The 19416-nt window shown below is 45.8% G+C and overlaps 4 protein-coding genes across 9 annotated transcripts in view; 1 reads left to right on the forward strand and 3 right to left on the reverse strand.

Moving 5' to 3' along the window:
• Window positions 1–367: 367 nt before the first annotated feature.
• Window positions 368–3018, forward strand: LOC142881152 (T-cell surface glycoprotein CD3 epsilon chain-like). Of its 3 annotated transcripts, none has more exons than XM_076015239.1 (5): window positions 368–629; window positions 998–1201; window positions 1283–1426; window positions 1654–1706; window positions 2086–3018. In XM_076015239.1, the coding sequence occupies exons 1-5, from the start codon at window positions 557–559 to the stop codon at window positions 2146–2148; spliced, it is 537 nt and encodes a 178-aa protein (XP_075871354.1). In that variant the 5' UTR covers window positions 368–556; the 3' UTR covers window positions 2149–3018. The 3 variants fall into 3 exon arrangements, with proteins under 3 accessions (XP_075871354.1, XP_075871355.1, XP_075871356.1); XM_076015240.1 differs by having other exon boundaries at window positions 1657–1706; XM_076015241.1 differs by having other exon boundaries at window positions 1004–1201.
• Window positions 3019–5287: 2269 nt separating this feature from the next.
• On the reverse strand, window positions 5288–8888 carry LOC142881153 (T-cell surface glycoprotein CD3 gamma chain). The gene is made up of 5 exons (XM_076015242.1): window positions 8739–8888; window positions 8135–8329; window positions 7835–7978; window positions 6905–6963; window positions 5288–6313 (listed from the first exon to the last, which is right to left on the reverse strand). The coding sequence occupies exons 1-5, from the start codon at window positions 8803–8805 to the stop codon at window positions 6254–6256; spliced, it is 525 nt and encodes a 174-aa protein (XP_075871357.1). The 5' UTR covers window positions 8806–8888; the 3' UTR covers window positions 5288–6253.
• A 1789-nt stretch (window positions 8889–10677) lies between these two features.
• tmem25 (transmembrane protein 25) lies at window positions 10678–17050 on the reverse strand. 3 transcript variants are annotated; one of them, XM_076015223.1, is made up of 10 exons: window positions 16940–17050; window positions 16761–16841; window positions 16107–16227; window positions 14877–15215; window positions 13889–14173; window positions 13199–13333; window positions 13048–13081; window positions 12224–12336; window positions 11741–11824; window positions 10678–11043 (listed from the first exon to the last, which is right to left on the reverse strand). In XM_076015223.1, the coding sequence occupies exons 3-10, from the start codon at window positions 16183–16185 to the stop codon at window positions 10970–10972; spliced, it is 1143 nt and encodes a 380-aa protein (XP_075871338.1). In that variant the 5' UTR covers window positions 16186–16227; window positions 16761–16841; window positions 16940–17050; the 3' UTR covers window positions 10678–10969. The 3 variants fall into 3 exon arrangements, with proteins under 3 accessions (XP_075871338.1, XP_075871337.1, XP_075871339.1); XM_076015222.1 differs by having other exon boundaries at window positions 16761–16992; XM_076015224.1 differs by having other exon boundaries at window positions 13199–13330; window positions 16761–16989.
• A 1870-nt stretch (window positions 17051–18920) lies between these two features.
• sik3 (SIK family kinase 3) overlaps window positions 18921–19416 on the reverse strand; it is a 25257-nt gene continuing 24761 nt past the window's right edge. For both annotated transcript variants that reach the window (XM_076015182.1, XM_076015183.1), the window contains exon 25: window positions 18921–19416. This exon is cut by the window's right edge and continues 3227 nt beyond it. The gene's annotated coding sequence lies outside the window, so the exon portion shown is untranslated.

Raw genomic sequence — 19416 nt, forward strand, 5'->3', positions numbered from 1 at the left:
AACTAAAGCCATGAAGCAGACATGAACCTCAGGAGCTCAGCCGCCATCGTCCCAACTCCTCAGCTGCTTGACAAGATGATGAAATAATGAATCATTGCGATGGAAACGCCTTGACTGTAGAACACTGTGCAACAACTCACATGCACGCCGTCATATTAAAAAGTATGTAAAACACTTCCTAACATAATCAATGTTCAGAACAGAAGACAAGTTTCCAAACTCAAAGAGACATCGGCACTGTTCAACAAGTGGAGGAAGCTCAACTCCATTTTAAGGCTCAACGCAGTCTTCATTTTGAAAAAAGAACACTTCCTGTGTGTGTGGGGGGAGAGAGAGGGGGGGGGAGAGACAGAGAGAGCGAGACAGAGAGAGAGAGCGAGACAGAGAGAGAGAGAGAGCAGGGGAGGGAAGGACGAAGATACTTTGTGTCTTTCTCAGAAAACACAAAGATTTATTTTTATACACTTTCTTCTTTTGCAATCAGACATATTGGACTATAGGGTAAAAAGCTAAAGCTAAAGCTAATATAATATTATAGGAGGAAAGTTTGGGGAAAATGACTCGCAAATGTGTGTGTGTGAGCGTTGTGGTCGCTGTCCTGCTAGCAGCTTCTGTCGAGGCTAACCAAGGTAACGTTGACTTTTCATTTCATTTACACTGAAGATTCATTTTATATTGAAAGTATTTTCATTTCAAAATAATGGCGTTGCTCTGTAATGAGTTTCACTGCTCAGTGTTTAATTCCTACACCTTCCATCTTTTACCCTATGAAGTTTAACACAGTATGTGGTTTCCTATTGTACTGCACTAGTGCTAGTACTTTTATCAGGACATGATTGTTCTGCTTTGTAATTTAATTTGGATGCTTTACCGATGATACAGCAAAGCAGCAAACACAATGGTTCAAAAAAAGAGTTTTGGAGTTTTAAAATTCTTTGTGTAATGAAAGAAATAAAACCGCAGGTGATCCCAGAGGTTCAACATGTTGCTGTTGCAGTTACAGGAGTTGAATTCTCGGGGAAAATGTTCACAATGACCTGTCCGAAAAACGGGAAGTGGTTCCACAAGGGCAGTATTATTCCTGGGAGTGAGGAATCCACACTTTTAAGACCCTATGATGATACAGCTAAAGGCCTGTATCACTGTGAATATGGTACTGATAGTAGTACTGTAAAATACTACTTCTACGTGCAGGGAAGAGGTGAGCGACTCCTCCAGACTCTTGTCAATGCTCCAGCAGTGTCGGCCGTCACTTCTTCACCCGCTCTCTTCTTTCTTGAAGTGTGCGACAACTGTTTTGAACTGACCCCATATGAAATGATGGTGGCCATCGTCGTGGACGTGCTGCTGACACTGCTGGTGATGCTCATCACCTACAAGTGCTCCCAGAAGAGAAGCTCAGCGGCAGCTTCACACACTCCCAAAGGTTGTACAAAGACACACAACTGGGAAACAACACACAACTGAAGTGACTTGTGTGTCTTTCAGTGTCTTGTGCTTGCGTAACTTTTCAAACTATTGCATTTCAATCTACGCTGATGACACTCTCTGCAAACATGTCTGCTTTTGTGTCGTCGCTACCGACTGGAAGCACAGAATCGCCGTTTCCTCTGGAAAATAAAACTTTCATAACGTTATGTCATCGTCTTTCAGCAGCGGCTCCCCCTAGAGGCCGCGGTCCTGCCGTCCCCTCTCCTGATTATGAGGTGTGTATTTCCTATTTTAAAAGCTCCTCTGTGCAGCAGTTCCATCAGTACGGGTATTGATTGTATTGGTTATTGTACAGTCAGATGGCAGTAAAACTATTAACTATAATTATTGATTGAAACTATTGATTCCAAACATCAAACCCTACTAACCAGAAGGTGCTTTGATTGTGTTGTTGTGTCTGTACTTGTCTGCACTTGTCGGTACTTGTCGGTACTCGTCAGTACTCGTCAGTACTTGTCAGCACTTGTTGGTACTCGTCAGTACTTGTTGGCACTCGTCAGTACTTGTCGGTACTCGTCAGTACTTGAGGTCAAGGCCTTGGTCCTCTCACGTCTCAAAGCGACCTGTGGTGGTCTCCACTCTTGGTGTCTGCAGGCTCTGGACCCTCGCACCAGTTCTCATGGAACCTACTCCAAGGTCAACAGACTGGGGATGTAAGAACGCAGTGGAACCTCAGCAAGGTGCTGAGTGGAGCTGGAGAATCTGCAGAAGAAGAGGAGAGGAGGAAGCTGACTGACTGACTGACTGACTGACTGACTGAAGCTGATCCTGCTTGGAAACCTGTTGAAACAGCGACTGCGGCTCACACGGACGGTCGGCTGCTACTTTTGTAAATGTAAAGAGATTTTAATTATTATCCATCTTTAAAACTAACAAATATTAACAACATCAGAAAAATTCATGTTGAAATGTTTTCTATTATCAATTTATAATTTCATTATAGAAAAAAAATGTAAAAAAAATCTAGGGGACCAAAAAGTCCACTCACTGTTTTAATGTTCAAGATGCCACTATTTCTGCTCTTCATAATAATAATAATAATAATAATAATAATAATGACAATAATAATAACAATAATAGTTTGGGACTGAGCCCCGGCGAAGGCCTGCTGTCATCAGAGCAGATCTTCACTTGGGCGAAGACCCGTTTGTTCTTCATATGTTTATTATTATTTTTCTCGGCTGCGTCGCTCCAAACCCCAATTTCACCCCCTTAACATACCTGGATCCTGCATGCAGGGGTCGGCAGAGGCCACGGCGGCTCAGTGCCGCAACGCTGCTTGCAGCTTTAATTATTATTATTATTATTATCATTATTATCATTATTATTATCATTATTATTATCTTATTATTATTATTATTATTATAACAACTCCACGGCTACAACGACCGGGAACAGTGACAACCTTCACAGTTGTTTGTTTTTTTTTGTTGTTGTTGTTTTTTTAAATTCTTTGTCTTGTAACTGCAGTAACTGTGTCATGTTTATTCAATTACATTAAAAAAAAACGTTGATTGGAACCACAAATGTGTGTGTGTGTGTGTGTGTGTGTGTGTGTGTGTGTGTGTGTGTGTGTTCACCGGATGTGACTCTGCCGCTGGTGAAGCAGACTCACAAACTGCGGCAACATCGGAAAGTTTCGTACGTGAGCGGCGGCGGAAAATCTTTCTCTCTTCTTCTTCTTCGTCTTTTTGAAAGATTGTTTTCCAGCCGCACATCAAGAGAAAAACAACAGCCTGTAGTTTGTAGTTTGTGTTGAATGAGATCAAAAGTTTAACTACCTGCAAGTTCAGTTGTGTCTCGAAGTTAAACACCTCCCACACACACACACCACATGGGCTGTGTGTGTGTGTGTGTGTGTGTGTGTGTGTGTGTGTGTGTGTGTGTGTGTGAGATGGTTTTGAGATAACGACCCTCCTCTTCTCCTCTTCACTCTTTGTAAAGCAGCTTCTCAACTGCTGCTGCTGCTCTGCTGCTGCTGTTCTCAGTCTCAGGAACATCTTCTGTTTTTCTTTCTCATCATGGAGTCCATTTAGAAGAACAGTGCAACAATACAGAATGTCTATAGAATATTATTATATTATTATTATACATCTACGTATAAACTGTATGATTTACTGCCCTCAAAGCTGCAACCCAATCAAAAACACACAATCCAGTTATTATTATTGTTTACTTTTTTAACTTTTCAGTATAATTAATATTGCGTGACGTGTATTTACACTTATTAGTGGTTATGTAAACACGGTTTTATCCACCGTCAAACTTTGAAACGCGTTCAGGAAACAACTTTTTAGGAGGAAAGACTCACTGGGTTTGTTTGATTGTTTATTTCAGCACATGAAATCAAAAAAAAGTCTTGTTGATAGTTCTCACACAAACACAAACAGGAAGCCTAGAAAACAAAAGCACAGCTAAAACAACAACAGCAGCCACACCGAATAAACCAGACAAGTGAAGAGCGAGAGAACGTAGAAAACAACTCCAGCAAAAGCAAAGAAATCTTCAGTCCCAGAAATGAGGACTAGGGTTAGGGTTAGGGTTAGGCTAACCCTAGTCCCAACCCTAACCCTAGTCCTTCACTTGTTCTGCTTGGTTGATTTGAAGAGGTCGTTCTGAGGTCAAGTTGAAGACATTCCAAGACATCAGGCTTGTGCATGTAAAGTCACATTGATTGCTGATGTACCACAGAAGGTCAAGTGTCAACAACTACTGTGTCCATGTGTGTGTGTGTGGATGCCCGATGACATACACATTTATTCTGAAGTGAATAATCAGGACAGGAAGTGGTTGTGAGTTGGGAATGATGAGTATTTCCTGAACAGTGGTGCAGATGGTGTTGATCTCTTAGAATGCGCTGACATGAACGCAGTACTTTCTGAACCGTTATGAAGACAAAGCGGCCTCCAGAAATGTTCGCAGTGAGACGGAAACCACCGCTAACCACTGACAACGCTGCAGTACTTTTGCCAGACCTGGTGTGGCGCTGCGACTTTACTTCCTGAAGAAGAAGAAGAAGAAGCAGAAGAAGACCTGGAAGATCACACGGAGTACTGCCAGAAGTAGCATGTGGCTAACAACATTAGCACTACAAAGATTACAAAGATCACTCGAGAAAAGACAAAGAGGGGAAACAACAACGTTGAACTTCTGCTTCAGAGCACAAAGCCTCACAAAGCCCCATGAGAAGGTCGACTGGGAGTCGTGAAGGTCAAAGTTCACCCACATTTTGGTCATGTATGTTTTCTGGCTGGATGTCCGAGTCATCCTATGAACTAAACAATGAATGGCAAAGTTAAAGAGGAGGTTTGCAAATCACTTGTGTTGTCATGATTTCCCCTCTGCACACCATCCAAGAGTAGCGTGTGCTGTTGTGTTATTGTGTTATTGTGTTGTTGTCTGCTATTGTGTGCTTGGTTGTTGTGCAGGAGAAGCAGGAGGTTTCAGCCTGACACTCTGCTGCAGCAGTGACACACAAGTCAGTTTCCAGTGCGTCTCACGACCTGCTGAGGTTGTGACGAGGCGTCGCGGGGGCGGGACTACGACATCATCATTTCCGATAAACAAAGAAAACACAGTTCTCGGCAGTTTTGGGACGCTGCATTCAAAACTTCCCAACCCAAACGTGTTCAGTTTCGCTTTGCGGCGTCGCTGCAAACACCGGGTTTGTAACGCAGAAGCAGAAACTCACCCGACTTTGTGGAAACAGCCCATAATCAACATGATTTTCCAGTTAAGACGATTAATAACTACTTGTAAGAATTTGGCGTGAGATACTTGGAAAAAGAATCCATGATTAATGTTTGGAATAACTTTTATTTTTGTCATCTAAAAGCACTGAGAGGCAGCAAGTAAGCACATCACACATCATTCAGCACAACAATCAGAGAGGCAACACTAGCGTTCAGAGAAATAAAGATTGTATCATCAGCAAACAGAATCAGGAGGAAAAGCCTCAGATTTAAAGCATGAATATAAATGAAACAAAATGATAAAGAGTCCATAATGAAAGCAGGAGGACTCCAAACAGCAACATCCAGCTGAATAGAAGAGGAACTACCAGTGGAACTTCCAGTGGAACCCAGTTTCACTGTGTCCAGAAGGTCTTGGTTAGCCACCCTGCAGCCACATCCTGTTTACCGTGGTTACTGAAGTTACAAATGACAACTTGATCGTATCAGCGTGATTTCCACAAAAGATACTAGTACCATATAGTCCGACGTCCCAATAGTCTGACGTCCCAATAGTCCGAAGGTCGGACTACTGGTCCGATGTCCCAATAGTCCGACTTTCAGAGTAATGGAATGTCGGACTACTGGAACGTCACAGTGTTTTCTATTGGAAGTTCCCAATAGAAAACACTGTAATGTCCCAGTAGTCCAACTTTCGAACTACTGTGACGTCGGACCAATAGTCTGACGTCTCAATAGTCCGAAGGTCGGACTACTGGGACGTCGGACCAATGGCCTGCTCCCCTGTGTGTGAGTCACTCTGAGTGAATTTGGGGCTCTGGTGACATTAATTTTCAAAACCACATCTAAGGAAGCCTGGTGTGGACAATCCAGTTTCTTCTTCAAAACTTCCAGGTATTTACACACTGGACCTTCAACCACAAGATGTGAAAACAGAGACAGAGACGGAGACGGACTCTAAAAATGCAGTTCCATGTGAAGGCAATGCTGTCAATTCAAGGTAGCGCATGGAAGTTTGTATCTCCGGCTCCGCTGGTCTCCATGGCGGCTCTTCATCTTCATCTTCATCTTCATCTTCTGCTGTTCGGTTTGAGTTTATCGTACGTCTGCACCCCCTTGACGTTGAGAGGCTGGTGGATGGAGTGAGAGAGACAGAGGAGAGAAAGAGAGGACAGTCGTTGTCTAATGGTTCGGCATTGAATGGATGAAATAATGAATGGATGAAATAATGAATGGATGAAATCACTTTAAAATGAATCAACAGCTGCAGCTCAATGACTCAGACGTGGCTCTTGGAATAAAAGGAGTTTTGGGGGACAACAGGTTGGCCCTCTGACATAAATCAATGCATTACATGTGTTTATGTCTGTATGTAAATAGACACTATAGACACTTGGAGTCGCTGCTTTCCAGGATGTGTGTTGACCCTAACCCTAACCCTAACCCGTTGTCTCCGTAATTGTGTTGTGTTTTGTTTATGTTGTTGTTGTTGTTGTTGTTTCCACCCCCTCCTGTGCTGAGTCTGATGTCCCAGGAGTTTATTTCTCTGAGCTTTTAGCGCCGATCTTCTTGTCAGCAGATTCACACAACAGACCTGGTTTATCGATGGGAACATCGGCCCGGGGGTTCAACTGTTGAACCCTGCCAGGGTGTCAGACTGATGGTTGATGGATGAGATTCTGTGACCCAAACAGAATGGAGATGACCGTGTCTGGACTCACCTGGTAATTGGGGTCGTTCTGGGAAGCTTCATTTCGCACAAGAGGTTCTTTGTCCGACCCTGACAAAAGAAATGTTGAGTGAAAAATGACAAATGAGGAATGTTTATGAACAGAGGTCGGATTCTTCTTGTTTTAAGTTGCAGGTTAACAAAGACTGAAGGCACAAATGTGTTGTCATGATTTCAATCTTTTCTTCCTAAATAGTCTGACGATTAGAACTGTTGTGCTTTTTATTTCAAAACAAAATCCAAATGTATATTTGGATTACGTGTTATGATTTGGTGTATTTTCCCAGATATGATCATGGTAATAACTATCGATCAGACATTTTGATGGTGACATCAAATTTGACTTGATTTTATTAGTAATTCTAATTGGGCATTTCAAAATAAAAGAGAAGCATTTTTAGAACAAAAGAACTGCATGGTGTTTTTAGAACGTCACATATATTAAGTCAAAGAAACACAAAGATGACAGCAGGTGTGTGATGATGTCCATCAGTGCTGATACATGAAATACTGAAGGTGGTTGTAACAATAGCATGCTGAAGGCTCATTCCTGAAGAAACAATTATCACATGAACAATCTAGAAATACATTTCCAAAGGGTTTTTCATCGTGAGGATGGTTTTTAAAAAAGTAAGAAAAATAGAAAATATATATTTTAGTAAAGTTTTTGGTAAAATTCACTTCCAACAGAGAAAACAAGTGATTTTCTCTGTTGAATACATTTATAATATGTTTAATTACAAATGTGTATTTATAATGATTATGTTATTGACGATCATGTTTATATATTTTGCAATTCTATATTATTGATAATAGAAATAAATAATAATAATAATAATAATAATAATAATAATAATAATAATAATAACAGCTATATTGCCATAATGTAGTGTATGAAGACGAGAAGATGAAGGGACTTTACTTTTCTTATTGGTGGAGACTGAAGCCGTGGCAGGTGGAGATGCAACCAGATGAACGCCCACTGCAATGACCACTGTGGCCACCAGGCTTCCCACCACGAGTCCAGCGATGGACTGAGGGTCCAACTCCACACAGTTATCACAGGCTTGGCGCGCACGCACACACACACACACACACACACACACACACACACACACACACAGGAAAAAATGAATATTGTGAATTAATTTCCATTGACTGGAAGTGATTCTCGAGCACTTCCTCTTCACGACAGAAAATAAAGTCAAGCAGCAGAACTTACTGCGGAATTTCACAAAGATTTCTGCTTTGTTTTCCGGAGAAGTACATGTGTAATTGCCGGTGTTTCCATCGTTGTATGTTAACTTGAGAGTTTTATTTCCATTTTTCATTTCAGTCCATGTTCCCGTTTCACAAGTCAGCACAATTCCATCAGAGGTGGTTTTAGACGAAATGGTCGGTTGTTGTGCTGCTGCTGCTGCGAGGGAGAAAAGAGAGGAAAGAGAGGAAAGAGAGGAGAGAGAGGAGAAGAGATATCAGCAGAATCCTGGTAAATGTGAAATGTGTGTCCATACATTTAGTAACGTTTCTACCCAGTTAAGCTTCACACACATTTCTACTTTGGCGAGGAAGTTCAATTATACGGCACACTGCAGACTAAATGTAACTCAAACTGGTCGACATTAACAACAAGATAAAATGGTGAAAAAGCAGACAGCGAGTGTAAATTCAACACAAAGAAGAAGATTAAAACACATTCATCAACTTTGAAGCTGGAAGTGAAGTGAACGCTGCTGCTGCAAGTGACGGCGCTGCAGGAGAAACACGGAGGAGTTACTTCATCATTAAAAGTCATTGATTGATGGGATGTCTGGGTTTCTGTGTACCTGTCATCACGCCAAGCAGCAGCAGCAGCAGCGGCAGGGAAACAGGTGGCGCTGCCAGGCTCCTCATGGTCTGATGCCTTCTGTGACTCGGACTCCAATGACTCACTGACTCAGTTGAAGGAAGTGATGAACTCGCAGCCAAACGACAGGAAGGACTCCATTTTCTCTCAGCCGTCATCAGCCACCATTTCACTGAAGTCACTGAACCAGTGGCCAACCAGTGGCCAACCAGTGGCCAACCAGTGACTCAACTCCTCGGTTCCCAACTGAATCAGCTCACTGCAGGTGTGATGGTGGCTCACCTGAAGAGAAAGATTCAAACTAAAAGTGATGTAAAACAATGTGTTTCCTGATGTGATGCAGCAGATTCAGGCTTCGTTCAAATGCACTGCAAATACATAGCAAATCTCACACACGTGAGGTTATTTTAATCACAATAAACTGAAATACACCGTAAGATATTTTAGAATCTGCCACCTGCAAACTCCTTCTGTGTCCCAGTGCAGCTGATAAAAGTCATTTTATTATATTTAAAAACAGCTTTTCCAGTCTCATTCCACCGAGCTTCAGCAGCACAGAGCTTCAGCAGCACAGAAGCTTGGAAAAGTCTCAAAATGTGAAGAAAAAGTCTCATAAAAAAGTGTTGATTGTTAAAAGTTCTGATCCGCTGTGTTTTCTAACCAGAGCAGCAAAAACCCAGAGCCACATCGCCACGCTGCTGCTTCCTGTTTGAACAAAAGCCACAAGAAGCTGTGACCTCACTCTAACACCTGGCACACACACACACACACACACACACACACACACACACACACACACTGAAGCACGCCTGCATTCGTGTCTCTTGCACCTGCTTATTTCTGTAACGCAACAGCAACATTTCACAGCATGTTTCCAAATTACACAACTTCATTTTGCTGTTGCACAACCACAGCTGAACAACTGCACCAGTGTTTGTTGCAATATGATATAACATAATATAATATAACATAATATGATATAATGGAATGTAATATAATATAATATAATATAATATAATATAACATAACATAACATAACATAATATAATATAATATAATATAATAAAATAGTTGATATGGTGCCTCAGACTCCCCTGGCAGGTGAGAGCCAATCAGACAGCAGCACAGAATTGACTACAGCTCATTTTAATGTTGTTTTCTTACAGTCATTTTATACACACACATACATTCAACACATGCAACCTACATTCCACACCAGCAACATGTTTCCCTCATGAGTCAGAGTAAAGTCTCTCTTGCTGTATAATGCTTTTATTACACCGCCCCCTGGTGAGTGGCAACACAACTACATCATTATTTATGACCTGTTTTTCAAGTACAATATGCACAACTCATTAAAATATCAGTACACAAAGTAAAAGAGATCAATATTTTTGAATACATATCAGATCAGTATCTGCTGTGGCTGCTGCTGCTTCTTCCGCCGCTTTGTCCAGGGTCGGGTCGCGGGGGCAGCAGCCTCAGCAGAGATGCCCAGGCCTCCCAGGCCCCAGTCTCCCTGGCCCCAGTCTCCCTGGCCCCAGTCTCCCCAGCCCCACACCTCCCTGGCCCCAGTCTCCCTGGCCCCAGTCTCCCTGGCCCCAGTCTCCCCAGCCCCACACCTCCCTGGCCCCACACCTCCCTGGCCCCAGTCTCCCTGGCCCACACCTCCCTGGCCCCAGTCTCCCTGGCCCCAGTCTCCCTGGCCCACACCTCCCTGACCCCAGTGTCCCTGGCCCCACACCTCCCTGGCCCCAGTGTCCCTGGCCCCACACCTCCCTGGCCCCAGACCTCCCTGGCCCCAGTCTCCCAGCCCCACACCTCCCAGGCCCCACACCTCCCTGGCCCCAGTCTCCCTGGCCAGGGAGGTGTGGCTGCGGTCGAAGGGAGGTGTGGCTGCGGTCAAAGGTCATTAATTGTCAGTTGTTGTTGGACGTCCTGGAATCATTGCGTTCTGACTGCGTCCCAATAACGTGAAGTTCAAGCATGTCTCCTCTAGGGGGCGTTAGCACAGAAACCACAATGTTGAGAGAGATGCGTCCTATTGTTCCCTTACCATCACCACTGACTGATGGGACGCTCTGCTGCCCCCTACTGGGCAGTTTCTGTAGTTGGGTCCACAGTGCCAAACCATCGCTGACGAGGTCGCAGGTGGTTTTGCATGCAGGTGGATGGTGGTGAAGGTTTGTGCTGGTAGTACCATGAGGCTGGTCAGAGCCAGATCTCCTCGCTGCTGGTACTCTTGACTCTGTAGATGAAGCCCACCATTGGATACCTGGCGAACCCTGGTGGACATCAGAGGAACAGCAGCCTGAACACACTGGGAGGAAACTAGGACGAGGCACCAGGGACACTTGATTTTACAGAACCAGTAGAGCACCGGCACTTGCATTTCAGTACTCATCCATACCGATACTGAGGCCAGTACACATTAAGGAGCTACTTTGATTGTGTTTTCCCACAGATGTTGTGCTCAGATGTGTTATTTGAACAACAATCCTAGAACAAGTTTCACTGCAACACAGTTAAATCAATTGTCCTACATACGACTGGTATCAGTGTCGTAGTATCGGCACGTATTTTATGAGTACAATTAAAGTACTCAATATCAGTATCATACTGGTATCAATACCCATACCCCTTACTGGTATGCCCAGGATTGTTTATTCATACCAGTTTTGTTTTCTGATGCTCCACCCAAACTGAAACCTTAGAACCTCAGAACCAATGAATGGTACCATGTGGGTCTAAGGAGCTAAGGTGGCTAACCTGTTAGCAAACATGTTTGGTTTTTTTTTGCTTCTTATGGGTTCCAAATGGGTGCCCATACCAGTATGGGTACCAGTATACCAGTAATGGTACCAGTATACCAGTATGGATATGGCTGCATCCCTTGTGGAAACCCAGGCTTGTCTCTGCTGTCTGTCAGTCTGTCAATGGAAGTGCAGGTGAAAGCGGGGGATGAAGAGACGGTGGTCTGACCTCTGGCAGCGTAGGCCACAGAGAGGTCTTCCTCTTCCTCTCTGGTTCTCTCCTCCACGCTCTTCTGCTGAGCAGCTTCTTGGGCTTCCAGCAGTGATGTGCAGAGAGACACAAGACAGCGTGTTGGACTCCAACCTTCTCCCTCACATCATGTCACTTTATCAAACTAGTCTCAAAGAAGGGAAATTCTTTAATTCACAGAAATGTGAGTCAATGTTTTCTTCCTTTGTAGAAACTTTTGAGCGATAAGTAAAATAAGTAAATAAGGAATTCAGTGTTTTTTTTCAACAGATGTCATCAATTCAGCAACTTACTGAGAATTCAAGACACTTTTCAGTTCCACTTGCTGTGAATAAATCCAGTCCTTCATGTATTTCTTTGGGTTTTTTCATGCGCTGAGCATCTGCAGCTGAGAAGGAGGTGCTAACCCTAACCCTAACCCTAACCCTACCCCTACCCTCCTCCAGCCACGTGACCTCTCACCTTTCCTCAGTGCGTTGAGGTCGTGCAGCTGCATGTTGGCTGGCAAGGACATGTTCTCTCGGGCAATGTTGCTCCTCACAACCTTCTCAGCAGCCTCCTGATTGGCCGAGTCACTGAGCAGAGAGCACGTGTTAGTACCACTTCCTGCAGTGCAAAGGACAGTGAACAGCACCTCCAACATCATCAACCGCGTTTCAGCTCAAAAGTCGTCCTGGCAGCCGTTTTAGAGGCCTGAAAAGTTTGTACTGCGCTCCAATGGAGAAAACATCATTCCCACTGAAAGCAAAACTGCAGCGTTTCATCTGCAAAGAGACGTCGATGTGATGTGAAACCCATTCAGCACACTGAGGGCCATGGTTGCAGTGCTTCCTGCCCAGTGTTTCCTGCCCAGTGTTTCCTCCCCAGTGTTTCCTGCCCAATGTTTCCTGCCCAGTGTTTCCTCCCCAGTGTTTCCTGCCCAGTGTTTCCTGCCCAGTGCTTCCTGCCCAGTGCTTCCTGCCCAGTGTTTCCTCCCCAGTGTTTCCTCCCCAGTGTTTCCTGCCCAGTGCTTCCTGCCCAGTGCTTCCTCCCCAGTGCTTCCTGCCCAGTGCTTCCTGCCCAGTGTTTCCTGCCCAGTGTTTCCTCCCCCGTGTTTCCTGCCCAGTGCTTCCTGCCCAGTGCTTCCTCCCCAGTGCTTCCTGCCCAGTGCTTCCTGCCCAGTGTTTCCTCCCTAGTGTTTCCTGCCCAGTCATTCTCTTCTCTGTCCAGGCAGCTGGTGACAATCTGACAACAGTTACTCATCCAGTTCAGCAGTAAAACAGAGGATGAATCCATTGTTAAATGACCTTTTCTTGGTCATCAGAATCTCCACTGGCTCATCTGTAACACAATATAAAAGGTTGTGTATCATATTTGAGAATTGAGAATTGTAAACAGCACACGGAAGCATCAGAATGTTGTTGAACTTTCTGGTGCCAAAAGCCGCAGTGATCTTACCAAACGTCTTGATGGTGTTTTTCTGCATGAGGCAGAGTACGATCAGACTGAGGATGAGGAGGGCCATGAAGGCCATGACTCCTCCAGTAACGATTCCAAGCATTGGAACGTCCACACGAGACTGCAGGAACTCTGCTGACCAACAGGAAACAGTGAAGGATCAGCAGGGCAGTTTGTTCCTGGTGTGGTTCAGATGAAGATCAGGAAAACAGCTGGACTGAGGCCAGATGGCAGTAATATCATCATCATCATCATCATCATCATCATTGTAATAACCAATGGTGGCAAAAATATTCACATTCTGTACTTCAGTAAAAGTACTGATTGAACTGTTTTGGTCCAGTGAAAGTGTAGACGTGCAGGTTATGAAATGTACTTCAGTAGGAAGTATAAATGATGATGTTTTTGCCATTAATGTAACAACACATTTATTGATCATTTTGCCAAAATGTAAAAGTTGTGACGGAATCATCGGGCCTGAACTGAACACAGGGACCCCCAAAGCCGAGGGACTGGAAAATAACCTCCCTCTAAAATATCCGCTTTCATATTGAACTACACAACAGCAGCGTGCAAACGGCTCCACTTCAAGCAACAACAACAAATTACTGTCCACGGAATTTGCATCTTGGAAAAAACTTTTTAAACACAAAAGTAACGATGAGTACTTGTCCGGTGGTAGTGACTGACCTGCCAGTGAGAGGTTCCTCTGCGCTGCCCCCCCACTGCTGCCGTTCCCCGACACCTCCCCTGATAGGCCGCTCAGCATGATCCTCAGCGTGTGATTGGTCAACCAGGGGTGACTCTCCGAAGAGGTGAAGAAGCCGGAGGCGTTGGCCACCAGGTGGCCCGACGGGTCGGTGAAGGTGACGGTGGCGGGCGGGTTGGACGGCACCAGAGCCAGGAGGAGCAGGAAGAGTCCCGGAGGGAAGGACTCGCTGGGGTGGAGACTCACTGTGAGGGTCCCTGGCTTCACTGGCAGGAGAAGGAAACACTGCATGACACTGGGTACCAGTAGCAGTAGTGGTCACAGGTTTGGAAGGTGCACACAAGACCCGGTACATTCACGTAACAACACGGAAACATTCGAGCAATTACAAAATGAAAGGTCCAGTGTGGAACATTTGGAGATTTTGAAGAGGAAACAGCAACAGACTGCAGCATATTTCAGTGCCAGTGAACTACGGTGGCCCTGTGCACCCAAACCTGGACACCTTCTTCTTCTTCTTCTTCTTCTTCTTCTTGGTGGGTTTATTGAGGGCGCCCCCTAGCGTTCAGCCTAAATACCAAACACTCTGCTGTCAGGCAGCTGGATTGTCCACACCAGGCTTCCTTAGAAAGATGCTGGTGCAAGATGGCAGCTCACTGGGAGCACTGGGACCCTGACTGGTCCATGGAGGTTCTCATATATACATGAGAACCGTTCTAATGGGAGGAGAACCACATGACTGTTGTACCGTGAGTACACACTGTTATCACTGTATTTATGGGCTGTATGTTAAGATTTTACCAATATAATAATAATAAGGCCAAATATTACACACTGGACCTTTCAGTTCTTATTTTAAATGTTCAATAACTCTGCTCAGAAGATGCTAACGCTAGCTAGCCTTCCCACTTCACAGTACTGCTTTCTCCTCTTTCTCAGCTCATTTGAAGTGAGTGACAGTGGACCCACAGTGGACGTCCAGGGCGACCGTGCTGTTGTACTTCTCTCCCGTCCTGGGATGTGATGCGACACACGTCAGCCGGCGGTGCCACCTGCTGGCCTGCAGAGAGAAGCTGCTGTTGCAACGCGTGGCTGGTCTGGCGGCTTCCACCTCCTGCTGCTGAGACCCCACAGGGCAGCGCTCAGGAGGCGGCCCCTGCTGCTCCCCGTTAAGGTACCAGGTGAGGAGCAGTGGGCCGCTGGCGTCCCCCCCGGCTGCGTGGCACTGGAACCAGTAGGTGATGTTCTCCTGCAGGGTCACGGCTGCCAGGTGCAGCAGGTCAACCTTGGACGATGGTTTGACTGAGCCTGTGCAGAAAGAACAGAAGCTCAACATGGAAACACATTCATTCACCCGCTTAGTCCCGAGCTCAGGGTCACGGGGGTCTGCTGGAGCCTCTCCCAGCTGTCATAGGGCGAAGGCAGGGTGACACCCTGGACAAGTCGCCAGTTCATCGCAGGGCCACATAGAAACAAACAACCATTGTGAATGGACAATTTAGAGTCTTCAATTGACCTCACATGCATGTTTTTGGAGTGTGGGAGGAAGCCGGAGAACCCGGAGAGAACCCACGCAGACACAGGGAGAACATGCAAACTCCACACAGAAAGGTCCCGGAATCGAACCCGCGACCTTCTTGCTGTGAGGCCGCAGCACTAACCACTGCGCCACCGTGTCGCCCACATGGAAACACATGCATGCAAATGTTGGTTTGTTTTTTAAATATGTGCACCTTTAAAGGTCCAGTGTGGAATATCTGGCCTGATTTATGATGTTTATATTGGTAAAAGCTTAACATGTTGCTTGTTGATGCATTCATTACAGTGTCCACTGGCAGTGCAGTAACAGTCAGGTGGCTCTCCTTAGAGGAGAGGGAGGGAGAGTGAAAGACGCTGCAATCTGAAATCTGACCACTAGATGTTGCTGCTTCTTCTTCAAAATCTCAAAATATTCCACACTGGACCTTCAGGGTTTTCTTTCTGTCTCACATTAACAAATATGTAATATATATATATTTGTACATATATATATATATATATATATATATATATATATTCTTCTGGGATGGATATATATATATATATATATATATATATATATATATATATATATATATATATATATATATATATATATATATATGTGTGTGTGAACTACAGTTGATTAAGCAGAGACAGTGCAGCCGCTGCAGGTCCTACCTGTCCACAAGGCCAGTGTGTGAAGCAACACAACAGTGGAGCGTGACGGCCAACAGCTGAGACACACACACAGCTTCATACTGCTCCCACAGGCGACAGGCTGCAACTCCTGCACATCTACCTGCCAAAAGAAAAGACCGCGTCAGCAATTCCATCACTTTGTTTGTCCACAGTGAAGCATTGTAATGATTTTACATCGATATGGTTTTGGTTTTGTTTTTAGGTTTTTTAGCGATTTTCGCAGCGCATCTCCAAGACACAACACTTCTACACACAGCTGTGGTGCGTTTAGGGGGCGTGGGAGGGAACACGTTTCGGTGGTTCGATCCTGGTTGAATTAAACTGAAGAACGAACAAAAGAAACAACCGACTGACATTGTGCCGCTGCGTCTGTCGCTATACACACACACACACACACACACACACACACACAGCAGTGAGTGATGCCTTCTCCATGGATGATGCTGACAATCAGCAAAACGCAGCCACACACACACACACACACACACACACACACACACACACACACACACACACACACACACACCAGAGGAGAGACAACGCATGAATTCCGTGCAGGTATTTTAACGCAAGTGCGTGCATTTGAGTACACGCGCAGGCACACACACACGACGTGCACGCGCTCGGTGTTACCTCAGCTGCTGGACAGATGCTGCAGTGTTTCCACCCGCCGAGGCGCCATAGCGGCGGAGGCACCGGAAGTGCTGAGTGATGCTGATGGAGGTGAAGGAGGAGAAAGAGGAGGTGAAGAAGGGGGAGGAGGAGCAGGAGGAGCAGGAGTCTGACTGACTCAGCGCCTCACCGATAGTCACGCTAAGTTACTACGGCAGCAGACAAGGGCCATCTGACAGACGACTGCAGTCACTGTGTGTCAGCCACCGCTGGAGGGCGCTGCAGCGAGACAACCGCAGCTGGATTTCTTCTGGGATGGATGGAACAGGAATAAAGAAGAAGAGGCACTGGGAGGAAGAAGAAGAAGAAGAAGAAGAAGACGACTTTGATTTTTACAAGCACATTTTATTTAAAGAAAGAAACCGATTCCGAAACCCATCAAATTCTGAAAAAAAGAATTAACAAAGCAAAATAAATAACTAAAACAAATGCATAATAATGAACAATAAACAATCAAACTCGAGCCAAAAAGCAATATGCAATCTTTCATTTAAAATGGCACACAAAATGTTTTTTTGGCACCAAAAAACCGAAGATTTTTCAACCTTTTAAAAAAGGAAAGTTCTACCTGGACTCTGCAACACAGACAACATTTAAGAGCTGCCACATTCTCCTGCTCTGTTTTGCACCATCAATAAAAGTTGTCGTTGTAAAAGTTTGATTGAAAGAACTGAAACCCTCGGTTGAAAGAATGAACAGCGCAGTGAGTCGCTTCATTCAGTGAAGAAGTGAAACACTGGGTCTGGCGCTGCAGAAGGGCGCTGGTCGGACCCGGCAGGGTTGATGACTGAGATCTCCGGGTCTTTTGCAGTGTTCACCAGTGCGCTGCAGTGTTCTGCAGTGCGGTGCGGTGGTGCGGTGCAGTGTTCTCCAGTGCGGTGCGGTGTTCTGCAGTGCGGTGCAGTGTTCTCCAGTGTGGTGCAGTGTTCTCCAGTGTGGTGCAGTGTTCTGCAGTGCGGTGCAGTGTTCTGCAGTGCAGTGTTCTCCAGTGCGGTGTTCTCCAGTGCGGTGCAGTGTTCTCCAGTGCGGTGCAGTGTTCTGCAGTGCAGTGTTCTGCAGTGCGGTGTTCTGCAGTGCGGTGCAGTGTTCTGCAGTGCGGTGTTCTGCAGTGCGGTGCAGTGTTCTCCAGTGCGGTGCAGTGTCTCCCAGTCCTTCAAACCAAGCATGTGTTGCTCTCTAATTTAAAAGCTGAAGTCCTGTGGAGGAACTTCCTGTCCGTGTGACTGAGGCGGAGCCACGTCGTCCTCGGCAGCAGAACTCCTGCCTCAACACAGGGACAGGGTCCACGGTGTCCCAGAGTCCAGTTGAACCTGGAGCCTCGTCCCTCCAGGAGACAGCGTATTGGTCCACAGCTGGAGCTGTTCCAGTGGAGAGCCAGCACAAGGCCCACAGTCTGGTGGTCACTGGGGGCGGGGCCGGCAGAATGGACCGGGTGTTTGTGTCTTCAGCAGAGCAGCTGTGAGCCCGGGCATCCCGCCCGTTCCTCAGGGTCCGCAGGCCCAGCCAACCTCCCTCTGTGGGTCGCTTCCCAACGCTCCTGACCAGAGGTGAGGGTGGGGACGCAGATCAAGCGCTAAACCGAGAGCTCCGCCTCTCAGCTCAGCTTCCTTCACAACGATGATCCGCCCCTGATCTCACGCTGCAGCGCTGACCCAGAGCAGGGTCTCCTCCACCCTGAGCAGGGTCTCCTCCACCCTCCACCCTGAGCAGGGTCTCCTCCACCCTCCACTCAGAGGCAGGGTCTCCTCCACCCAGAGGCAGGGTCTCCTCCACCCTGAGGCAGGGTCTCCTCCACCCTGAGGACAGAGCACCTTCCTCCAGTGCAGAACCGTGGCCTCGGACCTGGAGGTGCTGGTCCTCTCCCTGACAGTTTGAACTGAACTCTAAATCAAAGTTCTGTGAGTTTCCGTGACGAAGCTGAAGAAGCTGAAGAAGATGAAGAAGATGAAGATTTAGTTGCTGGATCGTCTGCAGTTTGACACGGAGGAGACGAGACTCGCTGGAGCAGCAGCTGCAGAAGAAACAGCTTGAAACATCACAACAACACACAACACACAACAACTTCCTGTCACTCGACGCTGGCAGGTGACTTTTGATTTGGAAACAAACAGGAAACAAAAGCTCTTTAAATTATTTTATTTATTTATATATTTGTTTATCTCAGTTTGGTTGATATTCTTTTTTCTCTGTTGTTGCACCTTTTATTTTGTACTAAACAGAAATGAACATTGAAAGAAAATGAAAAAGACAAAAATGAACCATCAGAGGAGAAAGAAAAAAGAACAGGAGAAAAAGTAGCAGAGAGAGAGAGAGAGAGCTGGCTAGTCGAGCAGAGGGCAGGTTGTGGGGGGGGCAGGAGTGTGAAGCAGCAGCATCACTGACTCACTGACTCATTCGCTCACTGATTCACTCGCTCACTGATTCACTCACGACTGAAACCTCGACGGATCGAGAGCAACATTTCTCGTCTTCCCTCGTTCACTCTTTCACCAGCACTCACTCACTCACTCACCGACTCACTCACTCACTCACAGACTCACTCACCGACTCACTCACTCACTCACCGACTCACTCACTCACTCCCTTTTGCACATGCACAAAAAACCAAAACAATTTG

This window comes from Nelusetta ayraudi, unplaced genomic scaffold (assembly GCF_046127955.1).
Source record: "Nelusetta ayraudi isolate G7.1 ecotype Tasmania unplaced genomic scaffold, CSIRO-AGI_Nayr_v1 ptg000182l, whole genome shotgun sequence".
NCBI lineage: Eukaryota > Metazoa > Chordata > Actinopteri > Tetraodontiformes > Monacanthidae > Nelusetta > Nelusetta ayraudi.

Bases quoted from the DNA above. Each gene is read 5' to 3' on its own strand.
- LOC142881152 (XM_076015239.1), top strand. From the start codon at position 557: ATGACTCGCAAATGTGTGTGTGTGAGCGTTGTGGTCGCTGTCCTGCTA. The intron at 630-997 runs GTAACGTTGACT...TTGCTGTTGCAG, and splicing joins TTCTGTCGAGGCTAACCAAG to TTACAGGAGTTGAATTCTCG. The intron at 1,707-2,085 runs GTGTGTATTTCC...TGGTGTCTGCAG, and splicing joins TCCCCTCTCCTGATTATGAG to GCTCTGGACCCTCGCACCAG.
- LOC142881153 (XM_076015242.1), bottom strand. From the start codon at position 8,805: ATGAGGAGCCTGGCAGCGCCACCTGTTTCCCTGCCGCTGCTGCTGCTG. The intron at 8,330-8,738 runs GTACACAGAAAC...TCTCCCTCGCAG, and splicing joins GCTGCTTGGCGTGATGACAG to CAGCAGCAGCACAACAACCG. The intron at 6,314-6,904 runs GTGAGTCCAGAC...TCCATCCACCAG, and splicing joins AGAACGACCCCAATTACCAG to CCTCTCAACGTCAAGGGGGT.
- tmem25 (XM_076015223.1), bottom strand. From the start codon at position 16,185: ATGAAGCTGTGTGTGTGTCTCAGCTGTTGGCCGTCACGCTCCACTGTT. The intron at 13,082-13,198 runs GTAAGATCACTG...ATTGTGTTACAG, and splicing joins AAACACCATCAAGACGTTTG to ATGAGCCAGTGGAGATTCTG. The intron at 11,825-12,223 runs GTGAGAGGTCAC...CACTGCTGGAAG, and splicing joins CCTCAACGCACTGAGGAAAG to CCCAAGAAGCTGCTCAGCAG.